General features: G+C 38.1%; 1 protein-coding gene across 2 annotated transcripts in view; it reads right to left on the bottom strand.

Annotated features, from left to right (window-relative positions):
• Positions 1 to 510: 510 nt before the first annotated feature.
• LOC107549533 (brain-enriched guanylate kinase-associated protein-like) overlaps positions 511 to 25336 on the bottom strand; it is a 51674-nt gene continuing 26848 nt past the window's right edge. Inside the window, exons 1-7 of one of the 2 annotated variants that reach the window (XM_016230663.1) lie at positions 23750 to 24270; positions 19933 to 19961; positions 9822 to 9983; positions 6367 to 6433; positions 5443 to 5550; positions 5263 to 5343; positions 511 to 3164 (exon numbers count right to left, since the gene is read on the bottom strand). In XM_016230663.1, coding sequence (XP_016086149.1) covers positions 1776 to 3164; positions 5263 to 5343; positions 5443 to 5550; positions 6367 to 6433; positions 9822 to 9983; positions 19933 to 19961; positions 23750 to 24028 — 2115 coding nt within the window. In that variant the 5' untranslated portion in view covers positions 24029 to 24270 and the 3' untranslated portion in view covers positions 511 to 1775. Of the gene's footprint in view, positions 3165 to 5262; positions 5344 to 5442; positions 5551 to 6366; positions 6434 to 9821; positions 9984 to 19932; positions 19962 to 23749; positions 24271 to 25336 lie in introns of those variants that run through there. The other variant, XM_016230664.1, reaches the window with a different exon arrangement.

The following is a 25336-nucleotide window of genomic DNA, read 5'->3' as shown; positions in this document are numbered from 1 at the left end:
TATTCATCTATGAAGTGAACTAGTGACAATTTTGCCTCCCAGAATATTCTCTTCTCATAATGCTCTAAAGTAAACTTGGCAACTCCCACCCCTTGACTCATTTCAAGATATATTTGAAAATGTTTGTGACATCCCAGTGTCCAAACGAAATGAAAAAGGAAACACGTAGGTTGTGGCTCTGCAGATAGTGGGGTGTCACTACTCAAATTTAAAAAAAAATAGTGATTCAGAGTAATGGATGTATAAATTTCATTACCTCCACTATATACTCCTGTGCATTAGCCATTATTAGATCATTTTCATTTGTAGTGGAGGAGTAGGATGTTTACAGGCTACTGTCCTTAATCACATGCACTAACATGAAATGTTTTGTGTGTAAATGCTGTGCTTCTGTTATTCTCTAAAAACTGAATAAATTGAATGCTGGAAAATAAGTCTGTCATTTGTGGAGGAGGACCAAGGTCCTTCCTTTGAATGCTGTCATTTCATGCAGGAAACAGAACTCTAAATTATCAATTCTCCCCAATACACCTCAGCAGCAAGCTTTACTACCAAACAGGAGCAGTGCAGGAAACAAAAGGGAGTTAAAGAGACAGGCATTGTGCAACTATTGTGCTTTATTAGATATAGAAAGCAAAACAGAAGAAACAGAGTCATGCATCATTGTGTCAACTGACACAGTATCCCAGCTGATTAAGAAAGAAGCGAGGGATTGAATCGTGAGGTAGAGAGGGCCTGAGGGAGGGGCTTACAGCACTGAGAAACAAAAGAGAGAAAACATCGAAAAGAACAATCACCTCGTAAATTCCATCACCCAACAAAACACATCAGGAGTTAAATAAATGCCCAGTGCTTTCAAGAAATTGTACTTGTTTCATGTTGTAAAAGACTTGAGTAGTATCAAATCTATTTGAAAGAGAAATAGATTAGAAGTATCGCTTTGGTTGGGACTTGATCTTGAAGGGCTGACTTAGGGAAATATGAATCCATGCAGAGTTTATTCTCAAAAATATTTTCATAAGGTCTCGCTCACAAACCTGTGGAATGATCTGTCAATGGGTCTCAGTGAAATCTCAAATTGTTATTTAGACTTAACTGATTGGGGGCATTTTTAATTGTTTGCAGCATGTGTAATTGTGCTGACTGCCTTATTCATAGCAATATAAATAATTTACAATTATATAGATTTGTCAGTCTCTCCATAGTGTTACATTTATTAAACAATTATAGATATAGCATACTTAACAATAAATACAGCTATTCATAAGTTAAATAATAAAAGTTCAAATTTCTTGTCAAAATTAGCATTTCTTTTTACATAGCATGTGTTGTTCATTCAGAAACCCTTAAGAGCCCAGAAGGCTTTTGGTAAAACAAAGTTAATCTCTCTCTCTGCAGACAAGTTTCCAAAAATTCATAATGCACCCAATGCACTTAAAATACTTTCCAACAAATCACACAGAACCATTAATAAACTTTCAAATTAGGCTATACAAATAGTGCTGAGTGTTAGAGCTTCATATCAACTGTAGAAACATGAGCAAATTATGTTCGATGTTTAGAAAACACTGTAACAGATACAGAAATAGAGAGAAAAAAAGATAAGTGAGCTTATGGACTGAAAATATTCAACAGAAAATCACATCATATGTTTGGCTCAAACTGTAGCTTAACATTCAAAACCTACTGACAAAAGAGAGTAACCAGGAAACCCTGCTCTTAGTTTAATAGAATACCACAGAGCTTTAAAAGAGAGTAACCAGGAAACACTGCTCTTAGTTTAGTAGAGTACCATAGAGCTGTGCCTTGGTGAGACTGTCCTTACGTGACAGCCCTAGTGTGCCAAATTTTTGGTACGGTTGTTGTGGAGGTGGTGGTGGAGTGGTTCCCTGAGGGGACACACTGTGCCTCTCGGGTTGGTAATGCTGTAGCTCAGTACCCATCTCCAGAGATCCATGGTCCAGTGACTCATTTGAACTGTTGGGACTTACGTCAACATACTCCGTTGCCTGGCCCCCAGCTGCCACCCCACCGTCCTTGGGGCTGTAGAGGCTATGCTCGGACTCTTGGCTATCCTCCTTGGAACAGTAAAGGTGAGGTTGGCTTTGGTGCTGCTGCCGTAAGCCTGGGCTGCAATCAGGGCTGGGGTTAGAGAAGGGATCTAGTACCCCGGCGTGATGGTGGTATACATCAGTACCTTCCTGGAAGCTACTGTAGAGAGGACCAAGACGAATTTTTGCAGGCCGGACAGAGAAGTGCTGCTCAGAGAAGCTGTAGGGTGATGCCCGGCCGGGGCTACGGTATGAATGGGCACTTAGGTCCTCCACACTCAGTTGCTTCCAACGACCAATCAGCTCTTCTTCCTCAGGATTAAAAGCGCTTCCACGGCGACTGTCACCATAGGTGATGCTGGGGGAGGTGGAAGGTGGCAGGGGCTCATAAGGTTCACTGTAACATGAGGACATTGTTCTGCTGTAGATGGGTGAGCTACCATTCTGATGGTGACTGGACTCAGGCGGTTGAAAAGTATGGGCCTTCGTAAAGGTGCTTGGACTCTCCCTCTCCCAGGAAGAGTCGCTCTTGTGCTCGTATTCACCCCCATCCCTCCAGTCCATGTAAAGCGCTTGGTGGCGCGGAGAAGATGCAGCACTGCTCGGAGGATCCTGCCCCTTGTCCTCTGACCCTCCTCCACTAAAACTTGAATAAGAGCTAGAGCCTCCTCCCAGAGAGGTTGTAAACTTTCGGAAGTGGTCCTGGGAGAAGCCAGGCTGCAGGGACATGGATCCCTCTTCTGGGTTGCTGTCAGTGGAGTTCTGGGGTTCATACACTGTCCGCTGTCCATGAAGGTCCATGCTGGGTCTGCGCTCTCGTCTCCGTTCATCAGGGCAATAAAGCGCTGTGTCACTGCTATACAGGTCTGACTTGTAAGTAGCACGGAGGCCAAGGCGCTCAGTGCTACCCACAAGGCTTGTGCCCACGAGGAATCCCTGGCGTTCCTGGGGTTGTGGGCTGGGTGAGCGAGAGGCTTGACTGCTGCAGACCTCGTCTGGTTTCTCCAGGACCTTAGCAATGACAGAGGCAGGCACTGTGTCGGCATATGGGGAATGGCAGAGGGAAGAACCCTCCATGTGCAAGCTTACACGCTCCTGAAACTCTGCAGGCAACTGAGAGAAAGTAAAACACAGATTTCCATTAGATGTACCCAATGAACAATAAGTGTTGAGAGACTCGCACAAAAAGAGAAAAAGTTAGGCTGTTATGGAAACCTATCTGGAAAGGATAAGAAGGGAATAATAGCTTAGGTAAGGTCAATATCAGTATGAAGTTAGCAAGAAACATGCAAGAGATTGGGGAATGAAACAGAAGCACCCAGTGAACACATGTTTACAAAGCAAACAGCCAAAGATATTGTTAAAGGCCAGTATTAAGTCTTCAGACAAGTCCGTACACATGGCCTACGTAAGTACATGGTTTTTAGTATTTCATTTAGCGAAAATTGACCCTAGGGAAAACCACAGATTTCATTATCACTGACACTACACAGAGTACTAGGCATCAATTCAATATCACAACCCCTTTTATCTCAGTTTTTTCACCATAGCAACAAGAAGAAAGTAAATTGCAGCTAATTAGCTAACAGTACATGGCTAATTATAGAAACATGATGAGTCGAGACAAAGCAAAAATTTTACTCCAAAATCAATAGGGTTGGTTTCGGTTCAACAAATATGATTTGATATCTAATTCATACAACATCTGTTGACCTTCTGAGTGTTGTTGCTTTTGAGACTTTTTTTGGCTGCTTTTAAAAATATTCTCGATGGTTATTCAGAAACTTTTTTTTTTTTCTCAACCATATGAGACACCTTTTGTCCAGCTATGTCCAACTATTTTAACGAATGCTTAGTGCCAAATCTTTGACATTTTCATATAAAACAATATGCAAGGCTGAAATTCCCTCAACACATTGTGTAACAGACACATTGATGTTTCCATTCAAATATATCTGCCAAATATGAACAGGTTTTTACAGCAGGCAGCATTCCAACATTTGTCTCTACTCTAGACATCATGGGACTGGCGTAAGGCTTGGAGCAGATTTGAAGAATTTTTCAATTTTAAAATTTTTCTAAAGCTTTATTGTCAGTCCCCAATGGGATAGAAAATTGTCTTCAGACAAAAGGCTCAACACACAAACAGCACAAGTAGTCCTCACAACAACAGACTACATTACATCACAAAAATAAATAAATAAATAAACGGCCAGGTTTATTGGCACACACTATTATTACTTAAACATCCTCCCACTTTTTCCTTGCCACACAGAATGCAGGCCTTGGGACAGAATTTTTCTTTAAACAAGAACTTGATTTACTATGATTGACCTAAATATTAGTAGATCCCACTAAATAAAAACAATCCTGCTTCATGATTTCCTACATTAATATCAGTTTTTCAACAAATGTTTCTGTACCTAACAGAGGTAGTGGTTAAACAATATTTATTTAGATAAAATATCTTTTGGAAAAGACATCGTGTGGATGACATCCAAATAGGCTATATAAAGACCTTGGAGCAGAAGTTGTGCTATAAATAACTATTATCCAGCAGGTTAACAGAGTGGGTTTGTTATTCGTTGTTGTTAAAAAAGACATATCCAATTACATTTCAGAATGTATATTTAATTTTTAGATATTTAATTTTAACATTTTCAAAAACTGAACAGATTGCCTGCTGTAGCATGTTAGAGTACCACAGGAGCAATAATGGATCTGTATTATTATTATTATTTTGCCTATTAGCATCCCTTGTTATGGGAATGTTTCTAAAATAAGGACACTTACCTTATTTTTATATGTCATAATGAAAGAAATCTAAGATGTCCATATAACGGGGAAGTACATGTTTTATTACTGCCTTTGTTTTAATTTAAAGATGTATTTCTATGTTTTTGAAATATGCTCTGGTCAAGCTCAGGCATTAAATTAATTACAATCAATTAATTGTAAATACATGTATTAATTATAATGAATCTACACATTGGTAAGAAAATTAACAGGATATAACCTAACAAGATGGAAAAGTTTAAAAAATGTAAAATTCTTATAAAATCATGGGTTAATTAAAAATATTTTAACTGAAGAAAGGAAACAATGAAGAAGCTAACAAGTGTTTCATGTCACAAATTACTGCATACTGTAGTACCCATAAACATAATACTTGCAACATCTGCTCAAATAAAGGTACAGTGTGCTAACTTACCTCAGATAACTGGGCTCTGTAGAGTGACTTATTACACTGCAAGAGCTGTGCAGCCAGGTTACAGTCCTTTCTGTATAAGTCCTATTGAGAGTGGTAGAAAAGGGACATTAGGTAACGAAAAGCAAATACACAGTCCTCTAAGGGGCTGCCATTAAGCCTTTAAGTCATTATTTCTCTTACATTGTCCTCTCTCAGTTTCTCAATGGTCATCTTAGCTTCCATGAGATGATTGTTAAGGACGATGATTTCTCTGCTAAGAGCCCGTTTCTCATCATCGTGGTGCTGTGACTGGATGAAAGGAGCACATTTTCAGAAAAAAAAAAACCTATGTGATATGCATTTACAATAATATATGCCCTGATAGACCACCAGTATGAATACAGACAACTTCACACAGGGAGAAGTCAATGCATGTGTTAAGTCATTATTGGATACTCCTGCAGCAGATGGGAATTAACTGGTGTACTCAAGGAACATCAATAGAAGGCTGGTATCGGATGATTTTCCTTTCATACCTGAACCCATAACCTCCAGGGTCATCACTGACATATTTATGGTTGCAATCTGTTGCTAAAAATGTGTTTACTATAACAAACTCAGAGTAAACCCTGAGGGGTGGATCCTAATAGAAGACATGTAATGGTCATACAATGTACTGCAGCAGGCAGGCTAATTATATTTTAATTGCTTCTAACTTCAAATTAACAAACAGGCTGTGATGTAGATTTTGCAAGTATAATAGACTCACTATCACACTGTCATGTGAAGGCGGACAGGCTGATGTAATGGGCTATAATTAACATCAGGCGCACCCGTGGCAGTGTATTGATATAGAAATAGACTCTGCATTCAGCACTATTGTACATGTTTAACACATTCCCTAATCTTTCACACCTGAAAACACGTACACACATGGACAGAAGTGTGGACAGTGATGTAAACACTTTCATCCGAAAAACACTTAAAGAGGGAGATGCGTACTCGTGAACACGTATGCAAACAAAAACATTCACACATTAAAACAAAAAGCAGTGCGTGTGCACTCACCCAGAACCCCTTGTATAATTTGTGCTTTTTTAGAGTGTGGACGACGTGTGCACTCACATTTCGTTTGATTTTATCCTCTAAGTCCTGGTTGATCCTCTGCAGTGCTGAGTAACTGCTCTGTATTCTGTGGGAAACAAGAAAAAAACATATTTTTTTCTAAATCCAGCACGCACTGGAATGTCTTAAACGCTTTCCTTATTTCCATAGACAATGTTAGACAGTCACAAGTCGGTTGCCAAAACTCACCACCTGTTCATCTTCTGCATTATATTATGGTATCTGTTGTGGTATCAATTCATAACATTATTTTACAATGGACCGATGAGCCCAACACATGGCCAGGCTATAACTGTATAACTAACTCCTACGCATTTGGCATCAGCCAAGTGAAGTGAAACAATCTTTGTGTCCCAATTCACTTACTATCCATCCACAGTAGTAGGCAAGGTTAGAAACAGTGCATCCCAAATTATAGTATATTTAAATATTAGGGCAGAGCCACCTTTTTAAGTGGAAGAAAAGGAACATGAGGGCAGCTGCCACGGGAATTTTTAAAAGTCCACATGACAGTATAGGGCGCAGGCATCTCCAACCCTGGTCCTGGAGAGCTACCGTACTGCAGACTTCAGTTCCAACTCTGCTCCACCACACCTGTCTGTAATTATCAAGTAGCCCTTAGATGTTTCAGGTGTGTTTGATTGGGGTTGGAGCTGAAATCTGCTGGAAGGTAGCTCACCAGGAGCAGGGATGGAGACCCCTGCCGTAGAGTGTCCCATTCATCATTTTAGCTTTCAGAATAGTGCTTGCGAGCGTCCCCTTTGTAGCCACTATGTGCCCTTGATGCATATTTCTGCCGAGCCCGCACTGAGGTGAGCTCCACAGCAGACTTCTACCCAACAGTCAAAGTGGCAAGTGGCATTACGTCACGAAAGTGTGGACCCAGAGGAAGACCGCAGGGGTTTAGGGTGGTGCGATTTGGAATGGGGTCATAGAGGCAGTTTAGGCAGTAGGCTAAAACCAGTAAACATGTAAGCATTTAGAACACTTCTGGTACTATCGTCCTAAAGTCAATGTTTTTGTTAAATGGGTTTTTGGTTAAATGCCTAAAATTTTTCTACAAAATACATCAGTAAAACATCAGTGTTTTTAAAAAAGCTTTGACTTGTCTTGAAAATGGCAGTTGCAAATGCTTAAATTGGACTACAAGGGTTATCAGGACATTTAACGTTATCACAGAGAATAGGTAAACTTATTTACTCGCTCGTCTGCTTTTACAGCCTTGTGTTTTTAATTGCGCTCTTGCAAACTATTCTAAAACTTTCAGACTAAATGTTTTTTGGGGTTTTTTTTTAATAAAGACTTGTTAGTTGTAAGCTCATCGTGATTAGCTAGTCAAGACTGTTTCTTGAAAATGGGAACTTTGTCACATACATAATTAGAACCAAATTGGTTAGAACTGTCATTAATGATATTAAGCAAATTACTGTCAGATTATTGCTGTAAATAATGAACATCAAGGACTGCTTCGCCATTTTTGTTCTCCTTTATTTAGCGGCTTCTCTTACATTTACATTTGCATCTAGTTTTTTGTTGTTTTTTAAATAAAGAATAAAAAATAAAAAAGATAAATGTAGATAAAGTAGAATTAAAATAGAATAGAAAGTGCTAGAGTTAGAGGGTCAAATAAAGGTACATGACTTGGTAATCAAGGTAATCGATCTTACATGACTCCAGGTTCCCCGATATAGAGCAAATACACACGTATGCATATTTCAGAAATTATGTGTTAATTATCTTAACAAAGTAGAAGACATTTAATTAACTTTGTATATGTATGGACTGAAAAATATAGATTGCACTTCATGTTAGCTTGCTTATTTTGGTCAAGACCATATTTCTTGTGTTCTGCAAGTGAACGTCGCTTTATCGTGCTATCTCAAAGAGGCACAAAATCACTTTCTCAGACTTTTACATTAACTGTTGCCTCCTGGTGGAATGACCTGCCCAACTCAATCCGAGCAGCTGAGTCCTTAACCATCTTCAAAAATTGGCTAAATACACATCTCTTCCATCTGTATTTGACCCTCTAACTCTAGCACTCTCTATTCAAATTCTATTCTTTAAAAAAAAAAAAAAACTTGCCCCTTTTAGACTTGCACTCTATTCATTTACTAACTGTTTGTTTTCTTTAAAAAAAAACTTGCTACATGTACTGCGTTATGCTAAATGAGATTTGTTATAGCACTTGCATATCATTGCTCTTTTGTTGATTTTGATTGCTTCCATTGTCCTCATTTGTAAGTTGCATTGGATAAAAGCGTCTGCTAAATGACTAAATGTAAATGTAAGTGTCTTACTAAAAGGAAACTATATGCTTCTAAGCACAGGTTGAGAGCTGTAGTTCCAAGTTCAACCACACAACTTATGCTGTTTGCGAATATTCATTGCAACTATAGATTCGGAAAACACCAAATCGTTGAAATATGTTGGTAATGATGGAACTTGCGACCATAGTTGGCTAACGATGCCTATGGGAAACACACCCCAGGTTGACAGCTGCAAAATATCCCAATACAATCACAGTGCCACCATCATGTTTCACTGTTTACTGACTTCTTTAAAAGAAGACTTGCAACCTCCAAAAATTTCAATTTTGATTTGTGTCTATAGGATATTATAGATATTATTATTATAGAAGTTCCTAAAGTGCTTTCCAGCAAACGTGATGAGCTTTCTCAGACAGCACAAATAGTGTTCTCAGCTGTTTTGTTGACTTATATATATATATATATATTTATTCCAGTGATTTAAAAGTTATAAATGGCATATTATCTAAGTAGGTACAAAATCTGAGAAAAAAACTTTGTGACCATAAAAAATATGTTCTAAGTAGGATGAATGTGTCTACAGTAGTATGAATGAAATTCGGACATACTACATCCACAATGTTGGATTTGTCATGTGACCTACATGAGTTGCATCCCTTCACTGCCATTCCCAAATCTTTTCCCATGGATTCATGGGATAGTAAAGTGTCCAATGGATGTGCAATTCAGAAATGTAGGCGAAACTAGTAGGTAATTTGTTAGTAGTGTTTTATGAACATTACAAATTCAGACATGCAACTCATTTCACAGACTGTTTACTGCCTTCTATATAGAACAGAAGTAGGCATATTTGGACACTTTGTGTTTTGACTAATACATGAGAGAAACATGCAATAATCAAAAACAAAATCAGGAGGGGTGCAAATACTTTTTTAACACTACTGTATTAACCTTAAAGATGAGTAAGTTTTATGGTGATGAATTTGGATAGATGTTAGCACTTACTACTGCCGTGTTCTTTTGCAACAACAGCAGGTACATACTTAGAGAGCATAGTATAAGTAGGCGAATTGGGACGCAGCCAAGTTGATTGTCCTGTCTGAAAAATTGTTCAGTGAGTTTCCATATGTGAATAGAAAGCCACACTATTTTAAAGCCAGATGGTATTGTGTACGCTCTTCTTACCGGCGTAATTTGTCGGTGAACTTGTCGAGCTCCTCCTGGGCTCGGCGCAGCTCGGTCTCCAGGTACTGCCTCGTGGAGTCAAACTCGCGCTCTAAAAGCTCCAGCTTATGAGTGGTGTAGGAGAGACGTTTGCGCAGGTCTTCTTTCTGTTCCTGCAGAGAGCTGCATACAGATGCGCATGTGATTACATTCACTTCATATGACGAAAACTGACAAAAATAGTCCCTGAATCCATTCTTCATGGACATTCAGGATCAATAAAGGCAAGCTATTTTGTATGAATTACATCTCAGTTTGGGCCAGATTTATGAATGTATTTCACTTCATTGTGCTGACATGATCGATAACTGTCATACAACCAACCCACTGATCACATTTAGTGTAACCCAAACACACTCATGTCAAGAGTGCCTTGGTAAATCAGGTTTACTGACCTTTTTAATCCCCAACACTAATTTTTCCAATTTCCCACATTGATACTTAATATGCCATGTACAAATGGTCTGTTTATAGATCAAACACACAAGCGGGGATGGGGTGAGAGAGATGGATGGAACCAAGCACAGCTTTTTACGATGCGTAAGAGAACCACTGACGGCCCTAATGATTTAGTATTGATGGACAGATGTGTGGTGAACGATAATGACTTTCTGCCTGCTGATAGAGGCGGTGGCTTTCAGCATGCCACAAACCACACTTGATCAGATGTGCAGACAACACGTGTCTAAAGCAGTGAGGATGAGCGATACACACACAGTAGAACACACAATGCACACAAGCCAAAACATTAAGTCTGACATAAAATTAAAGTTGGATTCCCCTAACAAAATGTAGTATAGTGGAGCCATGGTAATATTGTGAAAATTAATAAATAACATATTCAAGTATCATGGTATTCATTGTACTCCATGAAATGTCAAAGAACACAATAGAAAAAAAAGAAAAAGTCTTTGTGACACATAATTTATATCCCTTTTTTCCTTATATATAATATGCAGTGTGTACTATCAACTCAAAACTTAACAATTGCTGAGATATATGTGACAACTAGCCTGGTCTTTTCTACATATGAATTTTTGCCATATGAAGGAGATGAGATTTAGGTGTGTCGATGTCTACACTGATCATAGTCTGTATATGACACTGCGTGATCTGTTCCACGTTACCCACTGTATATTGACAAGTATATATGTGTGTATATATAGAGTATGATTATCGTCCTGCATGTGTGTACAATAGCAAATTTATTTTAGATGAAGTCTGTAATTTTTGTTAAATTTGTTACCAAGATTTGGGACATGCTAAATGTGTTATTTTCTTGAAAGAAGTCTCTTATGCGGAGCAAGACTGTATTTATTTAATCGAAAATACAATAAAAGAGTAATATCTCTTTCAGTGTTACATGATTGTTCAGAAATCATTCTAATATGCTGATTTAGTGCTCAACGTTTCTTATGTTGAAAATATCGAGCACATTAGAATGATTTCTGAAGGATCATGTGACAATGAAGACTGGAGTAATGATGCTGAGAATTCCTTTTTTTCAACACAGGAATAAATTACATTTTAAATATATATTAAAACAGAAAACGGTTATTTTAAGCTGTTATAAAATAGCACAATTTCACTGTATGATTCTGTATTTCAGAGATTAAAGCTTGAATGCAGTTACAATTTGTTTGAGAACACTGAATTAGATTGTTCACTTCCACCATGTATGGGTCCAAATGGTATTAATTCTTGTTTGTCCTTATTAAAAGGACTCAATTTTGCGATGCGTGTAATCGATTCTACTTCGCCTCGCGCCAAGCGGGATTCGTACCGCGGTCTCCGGCGTGGGAGGCGGGCGCTCTAATAAGGAGGCTAAACACTGAACCTCACTCCCATCTGGGTCACGGCACCAAAAGTAACCGGTTCTACTTCGCCTCACTCTGAGAGGGATTCGAACCGCGGTCTCCGGCTTGGGAGGCGGGCGCTCTAACAAAGAGGCTAAAATATGACATTTTTGGAGAATTAAAATGAGACATTTTTGCTAAAATTAATTACATATTAACAGAATATGTGAAGATTATTGCATTGTTGTATAATTTTTATAATTTTGACCATTTTGTGTCATTTTAATTTTAAAGGGTGGCACCTCTACTCTAAAAGTGGTGGGGGGAAATGTATTTGGGATGTATAATGGGATTATGATTTTGTGATTCCAAACACTTTACAACCAGGTTATAGTATACATTACCATTTCATCATTCATTTTTTAATCGTCTTTTTCACATATTTGTTCATCTTGATTAACATCCATTTTTAAATATACAAGAATTTCTGTATAATTATGTGGTGTGCAACAAGATAAAATCTGAAATTTGCTGACATTTAAAGTGTTTTAATCTCACATACAGTATCTATTAGTCGGTGTTATTTTAGTATCATTTATATACTATTATAGTTTCTGTTACTATTTGAATTAGATTTTATTTTTATATTTTCTGTTTTTATTTTCATTTTAACATTTTAGTACGTTTTAGATGTTGTGTATCTTGTAATTTTTATTGTAATTTTTTGTATTGTTTTATTTATTTGCTTAAATGTCTATATAGTTTTTATAAAATTTTAGTTTTAGTTTTTTTTTATTTACTTTAATTTAAACTAAATAAAAATGAAAAAAGTTGCCTTGACAGCTTGCTGAACTAAAAGATTGTATAATGTTAATTTAAATTATAGATTTTTTTATGGTTTTAGTTTTAGATAATGATAATAACCCTGTGAATAGTTAAGAGAGTTAGTAGATAATCCAACATATCTAATACTTTGCAGAATAAACACACACACACACACACACACCCGCAGCAAAAAAATGGCTGCCCACTGCTCCGGGTGTGGGTGTGTGTGTGTGTGTTCACTGCTGTGTGTGTGCGCACTTTGGATGGGTTCCAAGTATACTAATTCCAAGTATGGCTCACCATACTTGGCCACATGTCATGTCATGTCATGTCATGTCATGTCACGCACACGCTATATGCCTTCAATGCTTTATAATTGTAATAGTGGGATTTATTAAACTGTTTTTATTTTTGAATAAATAATTGCACTGAAAGACATAATTTTTCCTGTATTCCTGTTGCCTATTTCCATCCAGTCTATCAGGTGAGATATTTGTGACAATTGATTATGCGTTTCTCTTTGATTTCCCCCGCCTCTGACTCATCGCACACTCATTTTTTCTCTCTCCCATCTGAATCACCGCAGGGTGTCAATATAACACATCTCCCTAAATCCTCACCCACGAACATTTACCACATCACGAGGGGCAAGTATACTCCCACAGCAGCCCATGGAAGTCAATGCGGCTTATATCACGGGGGGCTGCAGCCGCTGCATTGGCTGCATTTGATCTTTCGGAGAGAGCAGCTGACATTTTAGCGGCACGAGGGAGGGAATGAAAGACAAGTGGAGCTGGAAGATTAGAGGGGCAGGAGTGAGATGGAAGAAAGGAATGAGCGACAGAAAAACGAGAGGTGTGAAAAGGCCTCGCATCTCACCTCCACTTTGTATTCTGCCCCCTCATTGCAGACACACACATAGCTGCACTGACATACATCCCATGATGCACCACACATATCCTCATGGACCTACATACACATCTCAAAGTCTGTGGATCAACCAAACAACATGGAATCAAAATGGACAAGGGTTGCCAGGTCTGCGTAAAAAAACCAGCCCAACTGCTAATCAAAACAATCCCAATTGCGTTCCGGGTCAAAATCCAGTCAAAAGGGGGGATGGGGGGGTCGCGTCAACCCACAAACTAAAAAAAAACAACCTACAATAACAGTGTAAAAGTATCCCAACTCTGCAGGAAAACTCTAGACTTGGCAACACTGCGAGAGCCCAAACAACTTGATCTCATATAATAAACAATAACATTAACTGCATTAACACCAATAATATTTTTATCTGTTTTTTAAATACCATTATTAATTTATTACAATAACTATGATGTGACTATGTATGTCTCTTATGCTCACTAAGGCTGCATTTATTTGATTAAAAATACAGTAAAAACGGTAATATTGTGAAATATTATTACAATTTAAAATAACTGTTTTCCATTTTAAAATATTTTAAAATGTAATTTATTCTTATAAAGCAAAGCTGATTTTTCAGCATCATTACTCCAGTCTTCAGTGTCACATGATCCTTGAGAAATCATTCTAATATGCTGATTTTCTGCTCAAGAAATATTTATCATTATTATCAGTGTTGAAAACAGTTGCACTGCTTAATATTTTTGTGAAAACCGTAGTCATTCTCTGGTGAATTGAAAGGTGAGAAGAACAGCATTTTTTTTTAAATAGAAATCTTTTGTAATGTCTCTACTGTCACATAAAAAAATACAGTTACTCATGGTTCTGTGAAGCAGACAGTAATAGTTCACTTACTGAGAGAGTCTAATTCAAACTGCTAACTCGTAAGTGACTTTGAGTCTGTTTCTTGAATCTATTTCACTGATTCATTACAAAGAATTGGTCAGAATATGGTAATTTGTTCAAGAATTGGATCATGCTATGCCCTACCACATCTAAACACACTCACAATTTTCCCAAATGTCACCAACGGCAGCTAGATTTGAAATTATTTCAATAATTTAGTCACAGTCTGTAGCTATTTACAATATTTTCTCAGTACGTCTATTTTTTTACTCATGGTCTTAATGTGCATGATTCGTCAGTACACATTATTCCAAAGAAGAAAAAAGTTCGGTTGCACTTTATGCGTCCTTGTTACAGTTTAATTACGTATGGAATAATATTAATAGGTTATTGTAATTATACATACTATATTGTTATTACTATAGTAAGTACATGTAATGTGTAACAATGACACCATAAAATAAAGTGTTACCAAAAGTTTTTATAGGAAAAATCTTGGTAACACTTCAGTTTGGGGTCCAATTTTCACTATTAACTAGTTGCTTATTGGCATGCATAAAAAAACTTCCAAGCCAAAAAACCTCCTCAAAAGTCAAGTCGGAAGTACTCCTCCAATCATATGTAAACTCACATTCAGGTCCGGCTCCTTTCTGGCATGAAACACCCACTTTAAACAATCCACTCAATTCCCGATGGATACAAACAAAGTCCTGCCCTACATTTGTTTTTCTCATTGACTATTTTGTTTTAATCTGAAATACATCACATTATGGAAGTACAACGATTTGTGAATGCCATTTCATTCTGACTTTAGAAAGAAAAGCCCTGAAATTCACACATGACATAATCCAGTCATTTATCCGCGCTGACTTGATTTGTTGTTACCCTCTCTGTCTCTTTCGCCCTCTATCTCTCACTCTCACTTTCAATCTCACATCATCCCTCCTTCCACCAGCCACCCACTTGCAAACAGCGGGGAATAATTATGGCTTAAGTGGATTATGCGGCCTGCAGATGGCAGATAAACAAAGAGGAGAAGAATCAGAACAGTCTATCCGGGTAGAATTGAGGATGAGCAACGGAAATCTGATGGGTGGAATGGGATTCCAAGAAGCAGCAGCGACACGTCGCGCGGAGGGCCATGATAAAATGTGTCATGATGCCCAGCAAATCAACTGGGAGTCATTTTTGCTGTGGGATTTAGATTAGTTTTTGTGGAAAATTGCTTTGAAACTAGGATAGGAAAGTTTGGGATGACACCGAATTAGATGAATTGTGCCGTCCCGGAGGAAGCTTTCGGTTAAGTTAAGGTTTTCATCAGTGCCTATCACCTACTGTTTGGTACTTTCAAAACCAATAATGGTTGATATCAGCATCTCACAAAGTACATGTCCTATTAGGATTAAAGTAGGTCCTATTATACATCAAATTTAAAATAAAATAAACAATATATGAATGAATTACATACTGTATATTATATATATATATACTGTATATATAATATCACAATAACGTCACAATGCAAAAATGGGTCCTAAAAACATTATATATTTGTCCAGAAAATATTTTTCATTATTATTATTTTGATGTAAAATACAACAGATGAAATAAACACACAGAGAGAGAGAGAGAGAGAGAGAGAGAGAGAGAGAATGCCCCTGAGATGCAGGGATCTGCTAGTTTATAAAATATTAAACCTGCAAGGCAGAATGTTGGCAGTCTGAATGGTATGTAGAAATTTCTGAACATGCGGGGATATGTACATATACAAGAGCGAACAGACGAGCTCACACATGTTAAAAATAGCAGCACCGATTGATTTAAAATTTAATAAACAACTCTTCAGAACAGACAGAGAACATCAGAGCCCAAGGTTGCAAAACATGGATTGTTTTCAGCCACGTCATTGCGGATATTATTCAGCTGATACACTGATTCAACTAAATACACAAAGCAGTATACACTAAAACCAACAGAGTGATCATATGCAACAGTTTTGAAGACTAACTGTACAATCAAAAGACTGCTGTACAATCAAAAGTCACTTTTTAGTGCTACATTGATGACATTCAGTGGCGTAGCAACCATTATATATATATATATATATATATATGTGTGTGTGTGTGTGTGTGTGTGTGTGTGTATTTCTAAACATATCATATATTGCAGACTGTATTACAAAACTACAATATTACGTTTTGAAATGACTAACCATGCAGGCACGCATTTTCCATACACAGTATATCTCACCACAATGTGACTGAATCAATGCATACATTATTTATACACAATTTATACAGCAATTATACACATTTTCTGCAAACAAAATAAAACCTATTTTATATTAAGATTTGTTTGCAATGCAGTAAGCTTATTTACCTAATTCTAATATAAAATAATATTTTTTTAAACTTTATTTTTGCTTTTGATAAATTTCAAAGACAAAATATTTATACATTATGGTAGTGTTTGTTGTACTTTCTTTTTAACCTATGCTAATTTAGAATAAAGAAAGAATGTGTCCAGACAGGACACATGTCAATTCTTCGTCATCAGTTAGGAACCTAGGTGTGCTATTTGATTGCAATCTTTCCTTCGAAAGCCACGTTTCTAGCATTTGTAAAACTGCATTTTTCCATCTGAAAATATATCTAAATTGCGACCTATGCTCTCAATGTCAAATGCAGAAACGCTAATTCATGCATTCATGAACTCAAGGTTAGATTATTGTAATGCTTTATTGGGTGGTTGTTCTGCACGCTTAATTAACAAACTCCAGCTGGTCTAAAATGCAGCAGCTAGAGTTCTTACTAGAACCAGGAAGTATGACCATATTAGCCCGGTTCTATCAACACTGCACTGGCTCCCTATTAAACATTGTATAGATTTTAAAATCCTGCTTATTACTTATAAAGCCCTGAGTGGTTTAGCACCTTAGTATTTGAGTGAGCGCTTATTGCATTATAGACCTTCATGTCCACTGCAATCTCAAAACAATGGCCATCTGATAATACCAAGAATATCAAAATCAACTGCAGGCGGCAGATCCTTTTCCTATTTAGGGCCCAAACTCTGGAATAATCTACCTAACACTGTTTGGGAGGCAGACACACTCTGTCAGTTTAAATCTAGATTAAAGACCCATCTCTTTAATAACCTGGTTTACACATAACACACTAACACATTTCTATTACTCAAATCCGTTAAAGGGTTGTTAGGCTGCATTAATTAGGTCAACCGGAACTGGGAACACTTCCAATAACACACGATGTACTTGTTGCATCGTAAGAAGAATGGCATCTATGCTAATATTAGTCTGTTTCTTTCTTATTCCGAGGTCACCGTAGCCACCAGATTCAGTCTGTATCCAGATCAGATGGTCACTGCAGTCACCCGGATCCAGTCCGTATCCAACCCAGATGGTGGACCAGCACCTAGAGATGGCCTCTACAGCCCTGAATGTCTGCAGAGACCAGGACAACTAGATGAGCCCCAGAGACAGATCCCCAGTGAAGACCTTGTCTCAGATGACCACCGGGACAAGACCACAGGAACCAGATGAGTCCTCTGCACAATGTGACTTTGCTGCAGCCTGGAACTGAACTGCTGGTTTCGTCTGGTCAGAGGAGAACTGGCCCCCAGACTGAGCCTGGGTTCTCCCAAGGTTTTTTTTCTCCATTCTGTCACCGATGGAGTTTTAATTCCTTGCCGCTGTCGCCTCTGGCTTGCTTAGTTGGGGACACTTAATTTCCAGTGATATCGTTGACTTGATTGCACAGATACTATTTAAACTGAACTGAGCTGGACGATGACATCACTGAATTCAATGATGAATTGCCTTTAACTGAAAATTGAGTGTTTACTATTGTCCTTTTGCACTGACACACTATTTTCCTATTTTGATACTGTAAAGCTGTTTTGACACAATTTGTATTGTTAAAAGCGCTATGTAAAATATAAAATAGAGGTGACTTGACTTGACTTGACAGGATGAATTTCATTGCTGTGTAACAGTAATTGGAATCTAATGAGAATCATCAGTGAGAATAATGAGAATTACAATTGTGGGGTTGCCCTTAATTGTCATAAAAATAAATGTCACAACCAAAAATAATATAATATAATATAAAATAATATAATTATTCACTTGTTATTATATATGATCTAAATAATATAAATTAAATTATACATTCAAATAAAAAAAAAACATAGGTAGAGAATATAATCTCCATTTTCTACATGCCTTTTTATTTTGGGGTGAAAATGAGGTGCACATGTTCTTGACATGCTTGTGAATTTCCCTCACTTATATACAAAAAGAAATGTTACTTCCTGTCTTTGAAATTTAATACCTGAAATAAACGTCAATGGATCTCATTCTTTTTTACTATATAGAAGAAGAGAAAAGGACCAAGAAGAAGCGATTTCTGTGTGTTACATCAGATTTGCTGCACTGGGGGGTCAAGGCCATGCTGGCCGTTTGCAAAAAAATGGGATTATAATTGGTGTTTCACCTTATGTTTGCATATTCTGTCCATCAGCCCTCATGTACCACCTTTGCAGAATCATCGCTGACATAATGATTCAGACCTTCGCACCATTTGCATGCGCTTATTCCACACAATGCAGCAACATCTCCTATGGAGCTAACCAATAATCACTTCTTAACTAATTAAAATTATTTTTCAATCCAGCTTCAGAAATATTAATTTGACAGATTATATTTTAGTGCACTGTGAACTTAAATCATCACCTATACTAGATTCTAAATTAAAAACTGCATCCCCAGTAAGATTCCGCATGGATGATTAAGTCTGTTTCAATATTTATTTGCATTTTAATGTATCCATTGCAGTTTATTTAATTAGCAAATAGTTCAGATAGGCATGTTTAAACAGGCAGGAAATGTTTTAGGAAATGAATGTCGGACTGCTTTTCTGCAAACGGACATCTCTGCCAATCGTGACGATCCAGTGTGACAAGGGGTTTTCGGTTTTTCATTTCTCTTAGCAACACAAAGACAAGCCAGCTGAAATCCATCAGCATGATTTGAAACATTTCTGTTTTGCCTTGTAATCTATTAATAATTCATGCGAAGGAGGGGGAACCCCCAATAAATCCGTCCAGCCTCCCCCACAGAGCTTGAGTCATACCTTTTCTCCCCCCACATGACTTCTATACTATAATATACAGCAGCGGCAGTGAACACTTAGCATGCTCATAAATAATTTTCTAAACCCCATCTCTGATGTCACCTTAGGGAACAGCGATCTGATGAAAGCCCATGCATGGCTTGAATATTCTCCAGCCAATGGAAAGGTGCCGTTCAGTTTGGGAATGGCCGTTATGTGGGTTTCTACATCTCTACAGGTCTTCTCCAATAAATCTATTTCCTCAGGAAAGAGGGAAACGATACATGCACATCATGAGAAGCAAATGTAACTACTCGAGAACACTCGGATGTGATCCACAACACGTTACCAACCAAAACAACTGAGCTTCCAGAACAGGCAGGAGCTTTCGATCCAGCTAAACCCCCGTTTTCTGGTGGAGAATGTGGGCATCATTGCGAAGGTGAATTCCTGCTGCAGTCCTGCTTTAAAGTGCTTTAACAGGCATCAGGGATAGAAGAAAGAGAGGGGTAGAGGAACAGAAAAAGACAGAGAGGTGAAGCCGCTTACCTTATGGTCTGCATCTCCTCGTCCGAAGCCTGGAAGAAGGAAGAAGAGGAGATTACTGAAACAAATGTGCGGCTGGTTCCCGAAGCTGCCAAGGCATCACTGCGCAGTCTCAGGCACACACAGCCGCTCTCTCCCTCTCTCTCTCCTTCTGTCTCTCCCTTTTCTCTTGCTCTCTCTCTACCCAACAGTGCCAGTATACTTCTGCACTGATCTCATGTGCGAGGAGGGGAGAAATCTTGACAGATTTAAGTGCGAATGGAAAGCACGGTCGCAGCCAGAATGCAGATACACAACATCATACACGCCGCCCCCTCTCCTTCCTCCTCCCCGAGAGAAACTCACTCATCGGCTTCACGAAGATCCACAGGATGTGAGGACAGACAGCAGACCAGAGAGAGGGAGCGGGTGAGAAAAAGAGTGTGAGAGGGAGAGATGGAGAGAGAGAGGTTTAGAAGGGAAACAGGTGGGTTCATCTGTTGATGAAAGAATCTGAGGGAGGGATGGGGAGGCACTCCGGTTCTCACATCCACTGCGTGCTACAGCTTTCTCTCTTGCTCGGTCTGTCTCTCTGCTGCCCCATGAATAATGCAAGAGTGAGATTATGTCAGAGAAATTCATATTCTCATTCAGATTTAGTGTGCAGCAGTGACCAAGGTCTGTTCCAGCAGTCCTATTAATTCAACACCAGGCAGGCAGTACGTGATCCAATGTCGTATAACACACTAGTGTCATAGTTTACAGGCCAATCTTAAACAAACAAACAAAATGTTAAAGCCGATTTGTTATGTTTGTACATTACACTAATTTTGTAAAGTATTTAATAATATATTTTTTTATGTTGTATATGCAGTCAATATATCCTTTATGCAGTCCACATTGATGTATAACCAATGCTGTTATATTTATAATTACACAATGTTTGTTATAATTTTGTAGAGGGTATTAATAGATTTGTCATCTAGAAATGTAAATTTGAATTATGAAGGGAGAAATTTTGCTGCTTGGACACTAATGCTGCGTTCAATTTACCTTGGAAATCTACTGGTAAAAGAAAAATGTTACTGGTAAAATAAAAAAAAATGCTCCAATATAACATAGTATATTTTTTGTGATTTATATTTCTTGCAAAAATTTAAACATTTTTAAAATGTGCACCTGCTTTTAAAAGGCTATCAGTGAATAAAAATTCTTCAAGCACTTTTGGCCCTGTGGACTTAAAAAATACATAAAACACTTACAATGTTCATACAAATTTCATACACTGACTGGTTTAATTACTTTTCTTACTTTTGTAATATTTGTAACTTTTCTCAAAGTCATGAACATTTCCACCACATCATACATGAATGATGTATTGTGTTTGATAGATTTATGCGATAGAAATTGCAATGGTGGAAATTATATTTTAATCATTTTTGGAATAAAAGTGATATTCACATACATTTTTCTTTTCCTCACACATCTCATATTTCTCATACCTTGTGCAATTTCAATGACACTGTTGTTGAAAAGTAAAATAAATAAAATACTTGCACTCCTAAAAATAAAGATTCTTTATTGGCATCTATGGTTCCAGGAAGAACCTTTATCATCCCTGTTAACATCCCTGAAAGGTTCTTCCATTGGACAAAAAGATTAATTGGGGATTCTTTTTTTTTTAATAAAAAAAAATGTTCCTCTGTGGCATCACTGTGAAAACCCCTTTTTGGACCCTTTATTTTTAAGAGTTTAGGGGCAAAAATGTTGGTTGAGGTGGAAATGATACCATAACTGTACCTTTGTAGTTCTGAGAAACTATACATTTATATGAAAATTTGGTACTACTGTAGTTGATGACACAAAGGTTCACTTATTATCTGCAGTGTCCATTAAAGGGGTCATATGATGTGATTACAAGTTTTCGTTTCTCTTTGGAGTGTTACAAGCTGTTCGTGCATAGATAAGATTCCTAAAGTTGCAAAGACTAAAGTCTCAAACCCAAATATATATTCTTTATAAAATATATTCAGGGAGCTCTGCAAGTTTCATTTGACAGGCACACTCTCTCTCTCTTTCTCTCTCACTTTCTTTTCTCAGGCACACACAGACTCGTGTCTCTGCCCCCTCACCGCCCACCTTTTTTCAAGCAGTTGCTAAGGTGACGGCAATGACCCGTTTAAAGCAGGAAATCGACTCGAGCTTCTAATATAAAGATCAACCTCCTCTTTCAAAGGAAGGTTGTTTTCTGGTAACGACTGGAAATCTCACTTTCCGACAAATGGCAAGTGAGCTCTGCAAGTTTAATTTGACAGGCACACTCTCTCTCTCTTTCTCTCTCACTTTCTTTTCTCAGGCACACACAGACTCGTGTCTCTGCCCCCTCACCGCCCACCTTTTTTCAAGCAGTTGCTAAGGTGACGGCAAAGACTGCATTTTAATCAGATAATAAATTAAGGCAACGTTTTTTTGTGTGTGTGTTCTACAAATGAATGCTTCATGAATATATCGGGTAAACATATTTAAAAAACTTTAAAGTTAACAGGTTCAAAGTAGCAAATCTGGAATAATGAAGCCTATTGGATACTCTTCCATTTCCTGTGCATTTTGTGCTTAAAAAGTGCACGATCACATCAATTCAGCACGACATGTTTATCTACACTACAGTTATGTAAAACTACATTGATCCAATTAGTTGCCAGATACAGTATGTGATCCATACAGTCTAATGCAAAACCCACCTCCCTTAACATCTGATTATAGTTATTGATCTGATTATCCTTCATACATACAGTTTCTTCTGCTGAAAACACACACAAACAGAACGGGACAATCCCTGCATCTCATTTACACTTTAATATACTACTATAGACTATTAGCTCGCATGCAGTGAGAACACGGGAGGATTTTGAGCTTCAGAAACAATAAAAATACAGCACACACTATGACATGTGCAAGTGTTTTGGTCTAATATGGATAGTAAAGTGCCATTGCTCTGTTCCGCATGAATTCTGGCAGTCTTATCCTTTCAGAGCTCAGCTAGACTAAAAGCTTGATTCAGTAGCAATGCCTTCTGATATATTTATGAGTCAGGGACAGACTGCATTGTTTACTACTGCTGTGGTTTGTAGGATAACGCATCCTACACAGCCAGGCCTTTATATCTCCGAAATGTCTGCTAAGATAGTAGTTACTTTTTTTCTCTCTTTTTTTGGATGGCAGCAGTACCTAAAGAAAAAAATCATTGCTTAGAGGTTGTTTTTTCAAAGCTCTGGGGACTTTATGGACTTGGAATCAACTCAGATATTTTCACTAAAACTCTGTAGAGGAAATAAAACCTAGAAACTTTTAAGACAATTGTTGACATATGATGAGTTATTAAATGAATATCAATAGCAAAGCTTAGAGGCTTAGATCAGTGGATCTCAACCAGGGGACCGGGGTCCACTGGGGGGCCCCAGTAACCTTTTTTTCTTTTTCTGTGACATAATATAAATAATTATATTATAGTGATTATTAATAACAAAAAAAGTACACTTTAATAAAATAATTATATGATTTTTTTTAAATATATAATTAAACCTTTTTTTCATTTTCCTGAGTTTCCGTAGAGGCTAGAGGAGACACATGTGAGATACTAGGGTCTTTACCTCAGGATAATAATCTGAGAAGCCAAAGATTTACACAAAATTCTCATTTTTTTCTCCATTTAGCCACATTGCTGTAAAGAAGAAACAAGTGGTACATTAAAGGGATGAGAGTTGTGATTCCATACTCTTTCCTATGTGCATGATTGAAAAAAAGAACATCAATGAAATAAAATGTGACAGGAACGACTTACCATGTTGATGTCCCTGGGAAGGGAAACAGATCGGTAAGGATATCTAGCGAGGGTTTCCTCTCTGTAGAGCAGCGGGCTCAAAGGTCTGATTCTCTGGATGGGGTTTGGAAGACATTCTGTAGTAGTCTTAACTTCTCTTCTCTCGTTGCTCTCAAATGTGATGGCCGTCTCTTTCTTGGCCTTAACTTCCTTTATCTCATCCTCTCTTCGCACACAGTCGATGTCCGTCTCCAGGTAGGCTTTTCCTAGAGTCTCTGGAGCACCTTGTTCTTCCTGCATCCCATCCACGGACTGGATTCTCTGCGGCTGATCTGGGCTCTGAGAAAAGTCCACGTCCTCCGGCTGCTGTTGAGGGTCTGGGATCTGGGACTTGCCACTGTGACTGGAGATGGAAGAGTTAGACCTGGAGGATTCAGTCTGCTTGGACAACACGAACAGGTTGGTAGGGCGAAGGACTCGGCTGCTCACTTCATCCAGGAACTGTGAGAACTTCAATTTGGCTTCGATTTTGAGTTCCAGTTGATGCTGTATCACAGCCAAATGTGACGTGGCCTGTCCAGAGGTCATATTGACACCTTTACTGGAGCTCCTCCCTTCCTCCCCACTGGTCAACACTGCCCCCTGCTGGCAGCTCCCTGCTTTGGTCTTGGGTTCTCTAAGGGGGCTGTGCCCTTTTTGTTGGTCACAACATTGCTCTACTTCATGGCGTACGTCGGTGTTGAGCTTTAGGCAGGTGGTTGCCTCTGAGCTCATACTATCCCAACTCGAGGCCCATGGACTGCTGCTGTTGCTGGTGCTCCTGCCACTGGGACTGGAGGTGAGGCTGCGCGACTTCCAGCTGGTGTGTCCGGCTGCGAGATACCAACCTACACGTCCTCGAGAAGAATAAAACATCTGAGGGGAGGTGGACGAATTGGAGGAGGTCGTGGAGCTGCATGATCTTCTCCTTAACGGGAGCTGGTGGTGCATACTGCAAGCGGGATCCATTGCCCCCTGAAACTCAGTAATGCTGTTGGCCTGAGCTGAAATGTCCACAGGATCTGATGCCTAGACAATGAATGAGCACGAAACCCAGTTTTTAAAGCATTTAGCCCCAATCACTGCCCACCGACTGGGAAAAACTCAATATTTAGGCCACAGAATCATTCAGTCCCCTGGCTGCCATGTATATGGAAGAGCAGGTTCATCAACTACATCAGAATCCAGTTCTGTTTATCTAACAAAAATGGAGATACTATTATGAATAGTATTTTGGTCAATGACAAAAATGAGTATCCACGATAAAGAAAAGGAAACTTTAAAACAAATAAACAATAGATAAAACTGAAATGTTCTTAGAAATGTACTCTTCAGGTTGGTTACATTTGATTTGAAGTGCTTTTATACCATTTTCAAGAACGGTTTAAATTGAATGACATATTTTCCTTACAGCCTTTCCTGTAAGGAAAATATGTCATTAAATTTAAACGTTTCTTGAAAATGGTATTTAAGAAAGGTTAAAAAAACTGTAATAATAATAATTGCACAATAGTTGAAAGCATTGAAATTATATATAGACATATATATATATATCTATATATATATATA

The sequence above is a fragment of the Sinocyclocheilus grahami genome, unplaced genomic scaffold (genome assembly GCF_001515645.1).
Source record: "Sinocyclocheilus grahami isolate Dianchi unplaced genomic scaffold, SAMN03320097.WGS_v1.1 scaffold374.1, whole genome shotgun sequence".
NCBI classification, from domain to species: domain Eukaryota; kingdom Metazoa; phylum Chordata; class Actinopteri; order Cypriniformes; family Cyprinidae; genus Sinocyclocheilus; species Sinocyclocheilus grahami.
This window is presented reverse-complemented; position numbering and strand designations above follow the sequence as displayed.